A 9,827-nucleotide genomic window follows, 5' to 3' on the forward strand; every position below is an offset into this window, starting at 1 on the left:
CCTGGTTGAAATCGGAGGCTTTTCAGGAATCCAGTTCAAGTATGTAGAGCAGTGAGAGGGCATCCGTGGCTGCAGGTCTTACTCGGGGAGGTAATAGAAGCAGATAGACACACAAATGTTGCTTGGGAAGCAGATGTCAATGCACAGATAGATCAGCCGCTGCTTCCCTGGACCTGCCAAATGAGCAAGGACAGCAAGATGAGAGGAACGCGTTTGTAGTCCTGCAGATACGAGTCCCTGGGGAGCCAAACAAGTGGAAAGCCTCAGGGAATGACCTTTCTCATTAAAGCTGGAGTAAGACGGAACAGAATGAGAGCTCAGTGGGCTGCTTTGGATGAAGAGGAGGCTGACAGGTATTAAAGCAACAGCGTTGCAGGGGGCTGCTCTGTGTTGCAGCTGTGCTGCAGGAGCAGGCTGCGCTGCCGGGGGAAGGGGGCTCAGCCTTTCCCAGCCGGCACCGTGGCTCGCTGCAGGCTGGGGTATGAGCCAGCAACTCGGTGATGGCTGAACAATGGTTTAATTCTGAACTAGAGGTCACCTGTCCCTGTCCTGGGCCTTGGCAGCCCGTCCTGGGGCGTGCACGAGCTTTTGGGCAGCAGAGCCTGCTCTCTTAGAGGTGGTAGAAACAACCGTGCTTCCCTCTTTGGCAAAGGGAAGTGTCCAACTTACCCTCCCCTCTCCGGACCCAGAAGATGGATGTCTGCTCACACAGGGTCTGGACAGCCTCCCCCAGGCTGTTGGGGTCCACCTGTTCCCCCGCCAGAACGCCCAGGAACTCCCGGTAGTACTTGGTCTGGTTATTCTGATGTAGCAGCCGATCAGCCTGAAAGAAACGTCCCTGTTTCTCCTCCCGAGGCACTTTTTCCCTCCCAGCGCTGCCCTCCGGCCCCGCAGAGCTGCTCTCACTGTCGAGGCACCCAAGGAGCCATCCCACCCGGCAGCGAGGGCAGGTTTCTCCCGACGGCTGCCGGCCCCACCAGGCTGTGGGGACACTGGGCAGCCCCTCACTGGCCCCGCAGCCTGGGAAGCCAGGGTCCCAGCTCCTCCCAGGCCCCTGGCTGTGCTGCTTTGTCCCCAAGCCTGGAGCTACATCACCATGCTGTGCCAGGTGCCACAACCGGCACAGCCCACCAGTCCGTCTGCCCACCCAGCGCTGCGCTGACCCATGGCAGCCCTGTCCCCTTGCCACCCCTGTCCCCTCGCCATGCACGAGAGCCCCCAGCACCAGGTGTGATGTGAATTGGTGGCTGTGAGCCCCGTGGGGGCTGGGACAGGGCAAAGCTGAGCCGAGGCTCCTCAGCACCAGGTCCTGGCTGACCGCGCGGGCTGCTGGCAGCCCCAGCACCACCAGCAATTTCAGTTCCCTTCAGGAGCCTCAGAGCTGGGCAGGTGCTTCCTTCTCCTCGCACCCCCCTCGGCAGCCTGCTCTCATGGGGGCTGCATGCCTACACTCCTCCGGGTTAAGCCCTGCCCGTCACTTCCCGGCTAGGTGGGAGCGGCAGGCGAGGCACCGGGAGCCCCCGGGAGCCCCTGAGGAAACGGAGAGCAGGTGGCAGGGGCACCAAAAAATGGGGCCTTCTGTGTTCTTGAAACAGAATCTGCCCCCTGCCCATGCATCCATTAACGTTTTCTTCAGAGGGTCCATATACGTGATTTACTCCAACTTTCTTCTCTGTCCATTGCTAACAAACCCCCTTTGTTTTTTGTTCCCCAGATTTTTGAGCAGGTAACAGAATCCAGTGGGAGCGGGTCCTGTGAGAGCTCTGCTATTCACCTCGGTGGGACATATCCCCCTTCCTCGACACGCAGCTCCGCTGTTTCTCCCAGAAGATAGGATATCAATAAACCCAGGAGCTGTTGCTCCGAGCTCACATAGTGAGCCCAGCACCCCAGCACTGCCAGGCAGAGCTTTGCTCCTGTGCAAAACACCAAGGCAGCCCCCCAGCAGAGAACTGCACAGAGCAGGGGGCTGCTGCTGCTACCCCCGGCTGGGAGGGTCCTGCCCTCATTTAGCCATGCTTGGGATGCTGGTGTCACCACTGCAAACACAAATCCATGCAGGAAAGGGCCTTCAGTGAGCCAGGACTCTGTGCAAAGCCCAATTCATCACCCCACTCCGCTCAGCCCCGGGGAATGGCTGCAGCAGCTGCTCACTCTCTGCTCAGACAAGTTGGAAGATGTCTGTAGGGTCTGGAGGTCCCAGGTGTCCATCCTCCTCAGGTAGCACGCACGCTGCTCCACGGGCTTGTAGCACACGTAGCCCTGCGAGACAGATTGTGCCCCCTTACAGCAGGCAGCGGCACGCACCCGCAGCTGTCTTAAGAGCCCGAGAGATGGGCATTCCTCCTTTTGCCCTGCGTTATCTTTCCCAACTAAAGGCACCGAGAAAGGCACCAAACAGCAGCTGGTTGATGTTTTTCCTGGTCTACACCTCCTGACTCCCACCCCAGCAACTTTTCACTCAGCAGTCTGGGCTCCTCTATTCAGTTCCACACTAATGAGGCAGGTAATTAACCTGACACACTTACGTTCCTGCTGTCATACAGCACCACGGCGGTGTGGTTACTCTGCGAGGTTATGTAGTAGGTCACGGTGCTCCTGGACTGGTCCACCAAGGCTGTCTGGTTTCTCAGCGGGTCGTGCTGGCCCTGGAGCGTTAGCTGGACGAGCTGCAAGCCAGCCTGGGCACAGAGAGGGAGGGCAGCACCCACCCTCGGCTGTTCAGTGCTCAGCACAGCATCTCCCCGCTGACGTCCCCAGCTGGACCCTTTGCCGGTCCATGTTGCTTGTCTGAATTATTTAGCAACAGAGAGCAGCTGTGACCCAAGGGAGGGGAGCAGATCTGGGAAGCAGACTGCTCTCCATCACACAGGGCTGCGGGAGAGGTGCCGGTGCCCCCCGCACTGAAGGCACCCACCCCGCCTGGCAGCAGGGTGCTGGAGGAGAGGGCCAGGGGGCTCGCCAGCCTCTGCCACAGCCACGCGTTGGGGGAGGCGGGGATCCTCCCCAGCTGGCACAGCTTGCTGGCAGCAGATGTGCCCGCACCCTCACCTCAGAGGACACAGCCACTCGTTGTCACGCACCTGCTTAGCAAAACACCCGCCTGCGTCTGCATTTACAACCGGTGCGCTGAAGTTCTTCTGATTTAAGCCAGGGTTTCTGGCAGGTGTGTTGCAGGGGTGATGCTCGCTCGCTGCCTGTAGCGCTGCCAGCACCTTCCCACCCTTCTGCAGCTTCCAGAGACGGGAACTGGCCAAACCCAGCCCTGACCTCAGCTGGTTCGTCCCTCCGGGCAAGTGCTTCCCACACAGATGAGGGCTGCAGGCAGGAGGCAGCTGCCTGCCTGGATCGGGATCCCTTACCTGGGCAGAGCTGGGGGAGAAGCTGAGAACCCCCGCGATGCTGATGCCAACAACTGCAAAAAACAAGGCAATGGACAGGATGATCCAGAATGTCCTGGATGGAGCTGTGAAGTGTGTGGCAATCCTCGTGTCCTGGGAGCCAAGGCAAAAGAAGGAAAGAACAGGAGTTAAAATTAACCTTCCTGCTGCTTCTTCGTCACCATAAAATGCACTTCCCCCTCACGATGCAAATCATTCTGCAAACTGCTGGGGTTTGAGCACAGAACTGCCAAAGCACTGCAGCAGCCCTGGAATAACGTCACTTGCACCCCCCAGTTTCAGATCCGACATCCTGGTAGCCAGCACTCCCACAGCCCAGCATTTTCCTCCTGCAGCCAGGGCAGCAGGTGAATGCTGCAAACCTGCCGAGGAAGGACCGGAGCAGGAAGCTTTCCACAGGCAGGGGCTGCTGCTGCGCTTTAGTAGCAAATGTAATTATTTTGGTTTATAGCAAAATCCCCAGGAGAACCATCAGCGTTTGAAGCAGACCCCATGTGGAGTGACCCTGCTTCCTTGCCTCTCTGTATATTTGGTTGCATTTTATTTTCTTGCCAAGTCGTTTTCTGTGCAGATCGAGCTGTTACTTGAAGCAGAAGAGTTTGGCAGTCATGTGGCACTTCCAGTGGCTCTATTAAAATTGACTTTAATCTTATATTGAAACAATTCAATTGAACTTAATGGCACATAACATTATTTTTACAAAGCAGAAAGAATGTGCTTTCAATCATCTCAGCTGTGGAGCCCACACTTAATAATCTGTTCCTCAGTCCTCTGAAGCACATAGAGAAATTTGATAAATGCCCATTGGTTAGGCTTGCTACAGCCACACAAAAAGAGGCTCTTCAAGCTCCAGATCAGTTCCTCATCTTTTTTCAGTAATACGTAACTTCCAGATATATCCCACCCGAAAAGCAGTGAGTCTTAATGTTAAAACTGTGCATAGCTGAAATCTTACCAATGCACACCCAGCAGAGCCCAAGCCCTACAGCAACAGGCAGGTTCTCAATAGCTAACAAAATTCCCTCGGGTGGGAAATGGGCAAATAAAGAAACCCAGCGACTGGTGTCCCTCGCTCACACAGGTGCTCGCATCCCGAGCGGCTCGGCAGCGTGCACACCCGGCTTCCTTAGCACCGCTAACCAGAGCGCCCTGCCCTGCCTTGTTACACCATCAGTTTAAGCCGTGGAAGTCCAGGCACTTCCACAACAATCCGGGTGACAGTCAGCTGCTTTACAAGAAGCTGAACTGGGGGGTCCTGAGGTTGGGGATGAACAAAATCTTACCGGGATCCACGGGAATGGCAGGAGCTCAGCCCCTTCAAAAGAGGAATCAAGCAAGCATAGAGCGGGGGTCCCTGCCTGTGGCAGCTGGGGGACCAGGGGTACTCACTGCAGGGGCAGCAGTGCCGGTGCCGTTCTGACCCTCCATCCTCCGCTTCAGTGCACCTCGTGCCTGCAGCTCTGCCTGCTGACACCACACGGACTGGGACTGGGCATGATCCTGAACGCCAGGCGTGCCGGGGAAACCTAAGCGTGCATCCACAAAATGTAAATATGTGTCCACGCAGCCAAAGGGCTTCCCAGCCAGGAGCTCCTCAACTCGGACCTTGGGGAGGCTGAAACCTTAGAGCTGCCACCTGGGGAGAGGGGAAGGGGGGCGAAGCCCAGGGCTGCCGAGCCATGCTGTCAGCGCATAAAACCACTCTTCCTGCTCACCTTGCGAGCCGGCTGGAGGGGGTGGGGGGACAACAATCGGGGGCTTTGTGTCAGCCCTCCCCGCTGGCAGCCCCTAATAGCGGGATGGGGTAAGCCTCATTAAGAGATAAAATGAATAGAGAAAGGTGGCAGCCTGCCCTTGTCATCGGTTATTTCTAGGTTTCAACATGAACTTTGTGCTGCCGGAGTTCCGTGGGCCGAAGCCAACTGTCCTGCTGCCCCACCGGCCTTGGCTGCACAGATACCCTGCGTCCCACCTGCAGACCTCGCTTCGGCCACAGCCCAGGGAAGGATCTGCCACAAAGCCACTGCCAACAACCCGAGCTGCGCTCGTGCTCACACTCGTGTCCTGCGATGAAACACCCCGCGGGGAACAGTGTTCCCAGCTCACCAGACCGTGGTTTTCCTGAGCAGTCCCAGAGACCCTGGAGGACCTTTGTGGTTCTACACCCTGCCAGCCAGATGTAACCAACGGAATGGAGACAAGGAAAACCTCAATGGAATTCCTCACATAGTCTCTGTCACAGGAAAATACAGCTTTTGGACATTTTCCTATCAAGCGTGGCCCAGTACTGATCCAACTCAGCCGAGGGGGCAGCTTGTCCTGGAGTTTCTCATCGTCAAAGCACTAGTGATGCCTCTCCCCGCTCACCCTCTTCCCTCCTGTAAGTCAAAAGAGCCGTTCCAGCAGGTCACTGCCTTGTTGCAGCACGCTGCTTCTGTGGGACACGCATTCCAACCCTGGACAAACACCCCGCAACAACGTGGCCAGCGAGAGTCAAACCGCCACCACGATCGCTCCTCTAAACCAGCAAACCCGAGAATGCCAGACTGCAGCACCCCGCACCGCTGCGGCTCTGATGAAAACGGGAATGGTGCTGGAGCAGTCAAACCACCGGCTCTGCTCCTGCTGGCTCAGGCATAGGGAGATCAGGCAGCGCTCCCCACAGCCTGCTTAGCTGGCTCCTGCTGCAGCGGAGCTTAGCGCAAGAAGTCTGAAAAACAAGCTGCATCTCGCAAGCAGGGTGCCCTCCCCACAGATTTTAACAGCAAGCCAGCCAACACTTAAGAAATTTATGCCCTGCCTGATCTGAGGCACAGGAAGGAAGCAAAACCCTCTATAAAACATGGTGACAGGATTACTGCGTTCCGTTCTGTGCTGTACTCAAAAAAGCAAATCCCAGCCCACGCCAAGAGCCCTGCACAGCTCTGGGATGTGAATCAGAGAAACATACTCCAGAGCTTGGATTTCCTTCCCTGATACTGCACGTGAGGAGTAAAGATGATAAACACAAACTGCATCCCTAACTCCCGGAATTTCCACACAATACAGCTGCACCAAAGTTAGCAGAAAAGAAACTACAAAATAAGGCAATGCCAGGGGAAAGCAGGTTTGTAAGTTTAATGTGAATTCAAGTAGAGGCTTAAAAACCGCTTGGAAGTTGTTACAGAGTTTTGAAGCATGATTGACACCTTCACCAGTACATTTCAGCGTACGTGAACAGAGGTAATGGTGCCCTCGTACAGCAAGCAGTACCCGGCAGGGACAGCTCACTGCCTGAACGAGGCTCAATGCCTCTCCTGGCATTCACTACTTCACTTGACGTATTCTGAAATTATAAGCACCAGATACAGGAACTGAATCAAAGAACATGGTTAAGTCAGACCCTCCCTGCAGTAAATCCATAAATGTCCATTTCCACGTTACCCAGATAATGTGAAAGTTCTACCTCTCGTAAGTTCACACAGTCACAGCCTTCCAGCTGGAGAAAGGAAAAGGGAAGAGATTATCCGTGCTTCCTTACACAATTCCCGAGTTACAAGTGAACACCCTTTTACAAGGTCAGCTAATATTCTGGTAACACTGAAAGACAATATGCACGGTTATTGCTGTACAAACAAGGTGTTTCGAGTGTCTGAGTGGAAGGAAATGGCATCAACGCACTGCTAGAGCTGTTCCGCTGAACAGTGGGAGATGAGGGAAGGCCAATGTTGAACTGCTGATAGCGGAATCTATGGAATAAAAGCATGTTATTTGCATATATAATTTTTCCCTTAATTCTGTAATGCAAAAGCTTTCAACTGTGGCCTTCAATTCAGCCAGCATAAAAACATACCCCGCAGCCTGAGCTGTGCACCACCCAAGCCCACCTAAAGTTCAGAACAAAATCATCACCTGAGCAAGCAAACACTCTTCTTCAGACAAGCAGCTGGTGCCAGGCCCCCACGCCAGACACACACGGAAGATATTAACCTCAGATAAAGGAAGCACGTGCCACTGTCACACACAGCCAGTACTCTCACAGGATTGTTTTGGTGGAAAGCTGTATTGCGTATTGCATCCATCCCTTGTGGACTGAGCATGAATTCAGATTCTGCAGCTAAAGCCAGGGCAAGCGGCTGTTTTGAGGCTGAGGGAAGTACAAGAACTGGTTTGGTACTAATCAGTCCCGTTATTTCTGGGAAGCAGCAGTAGTGAAGGACAGTCCTATATGGTTAAGACTTTCTGCTTTACCAAATGCAAAAGCTTAGGAGAATTAAATCTACTGTGATCAGTGAAATACATTCCTCTTATCCTCCCTTCTGGAAAACAAGATATATTATCATATACTATACTTAAATTTATAATTTAAATATATTCTCAATATATATTTAGAATTCAGGGTAGTTCCTGTATGTACATGTACTTTATACATACATCCAACACCTGGACAAATACAGAAGACACCGTTTGTATTTTGTGAGTGGAATCCTCCTAATCTGCATGACAAGTGCAATTTGCAATGGTCAAACAAAGGAGACAGATTTCAGTTTCTGTGACCTGATGCTTGCAGCGGGCTGTACTGCTAAAATAGGACCCCATCCAGGAAGAAACAAAAAAACAGATCAACCTAAGGCCAAACACTAGTTCTGCCAGCCACCGCAAGCGTTTACAAACACAGCTGCTAAGGTACTACACACTCCAAGAGTCATTTCCCTGAATAAACCAGACTGAGCCACAGCCTGAGTCCAGGTGAGGACACACCGCAAGATGTTAGGTTTTTTTCCTCAGATCCACCAGCTCTAGTTTCTTCAACTCAGTCTAGAGGACAATGTGACATCAAGTATCACAGACATTTGGATAGATGTGTTGCTTGGAATTTAAAATAAAGCCCCAAGCCCCCAAGACTTGGGTGACACTATAATGCCCTCCTTGTTTCAAAGTGCATTTAAAGACCGAGATGTAAACAAAATCATATCCAGAGGACAGAAAGGTTAAAAAGCTAAGGGTTGCTAATGCTGGGTGGTATTCTAGTGAGTACGTTACTGTCACAAGGTGATTAACAGGGGCCCTAATTGCGGTACCGCTGCAGAGGCTGCAAGCATTTTGCTATACTAATCCCCCAGCGCTGGGAGAAGGTCAGCTATGCTATCGACATAGTAATCGGGAACCAGGCTCTGCCGGGCAGGACAGTCGCTCTCCTGGTGACCCTTCACTTCATCCAGCGTGGTGACCCCGGTTAGCGTCAGCAGGGTGGTGAGCCCACAGCTATTGCCCATCAGGATGTCTGTGTCCAGCCGATCTCCCACCATGATGGTACGAGTGGGATCGATGTCAAACTCGCTTGCCACGCAATCAAACATGTACCGGTTGGGCTTTCCCACGATGAATGCCTCGCGCTGGGCTGCAGTCTCCACTGCTTTTACCAGGCACCCAGTCCCTAGGAAGAGAACAGCAGACATTGATTAGGGACTGCAGAAGACTCTTGGCATCTGCAGGAGCCGGTGCAAAACCGCATCATGCTTTAGGAGCGCAATGCCTCAGCTTCACAGACAGGAAAGGCGGAGGAATGGGTTAGTCCTGAGAGACGCGGTGCGTGAAACCTGCCAGGAGGCTGTGACAGTCCCACATCAAGATCAGAAAGGAACCACTATTCCCCAGGAAAGGCTCAACAAGGATTTTCCCTCTTTCGGGCGATGAGAAGGGGAAGCCCAGGCCCCGGGCCCAACGCACCGGGGATGGCAGTGCCGCCCTCGAGCGGGAGGCGGTGGTCGCGGTTGGTACCGACGAGCAGGCAGTCGGGGCCGCCGCGCAGGAGGTAGCGCAGGGCCTGGCACAGCTTGGCGTAGCTGAAATGCTCGTCGAACCCAACGAGGACGGCACGCACGGCAGGGTCCAGGGGCGCCTGGGCCCAGTCGGCGGGCGCGGGGCCGGGCAGGGCGGCGGGGCCGGGCCCCAGGTGCGGGACGCCGACGGCCTCCAGCTCGGCGGCCAGCGCGGGGCTGCCCAGCACGTAGGCGGCGGCGCCGAGCGGCAGGGCCTGGCGCAGGTAGCGGGCGGCGCAGTAGGCCGAGCCGAAGACGTGGCGCGGCTCGGCGGGCGGGAAGCCCAGCCGCCGCAGCTTCTCCGTGTAGGCCGCGCGCGTCCGGCTGCTGTTGTTGGTCACGTAGCAGAGCCGCTTCCCCGCCGCCGCCAGCCGGCCCAGCGCCGCCGCCGCGCCACCCACGGCCGCCTCGCCCCGCCACAGCACGCCGTCGCAGTCGAAGAGCAGCGTGTCGGCGGCGCCCAGCACGGCCCGAGCCGCGTCGGCCTCCAGCCGCCGGCACCGCCGCGGCCCGCCGCCCGCCATGGCCACCCCGCCGCGCCTCAGCCGAGTGTCCGCCCTCCCGCCGCTCCTATTGGCCGTGCCGCGCCCGAGCCGCGTCCCCATTGGCCGGCGGAGGCGGTCCC

The 9,827-nt window shown here is 55.5% G+C and overlaps 2 protein-coding genes across 2 annotated transcripts; both read right to left on the reverse strand.

The window, feature by feature from the left end:
• Positions 1-37: 37 nt before the first annotated feature.
• On the reverse strand, positions 38-5,042 carry BRICD5 (BRICHOS domain containing 5). Its single transcript, XM_056336496.1, has 6 exons — positions 4,791-5,042; positions 3,363-3,494; positions 2,529-2,681; positions 2,155-2,262; positions 670-823; positions 38-173 (listed from the first exon to the last, which is right to left on the reverse strand). The coding sequence occupies exons 1-6, from the start codon at positions 4,827-4,829 to the stop codon at positions 79-81; spliced, it is 681 nt and encodes a 226-aa protein (XP_056192471.1). The 5' UTR covers positions 4,830-5,042; the 3' UTR covers positions 38-78.
• Positions 5,043-6,503: 1,461 nt separating this feature from the next.
• PGP (phosphoglycolate phosphatase) lies at positions 6,504-9,767 on the reverse strand. Its single transcript, XM_056336495.1, has 2 exons — positions 9,111-9,767; positions 6,504-8,817 (listed from the first exon to the last, which is right to left on the reverse strand). The coding sequence occupies exons 1-2, from the start codon at positions 9,724-9,726 to the stop codon at positions 8,492-8,494; spliced, it is 942 nt and encodes a 313-aa protein (XP_056192470.1). The 5' UTR covers positions 9,727-9,767; the 3' UTR covers positions 6,504-8,491.
• Between the last annotated feature and the right edge of the window lie 60 nt (positions 9,768-9,827).

Source organism: Falco biarmicus, chromosome 4 (genome assembly GCF_023638135.1).
Source record: "Falco biarmicus isolate bFalBia1 chromosome 4, bFalBia1.pri, whole genome shotgun sequence".
NCBI lineage: Eukaryota > Metazoa > Chordata > Aves > Falconiformes > Falconidae > Falco > Falco biarmicus.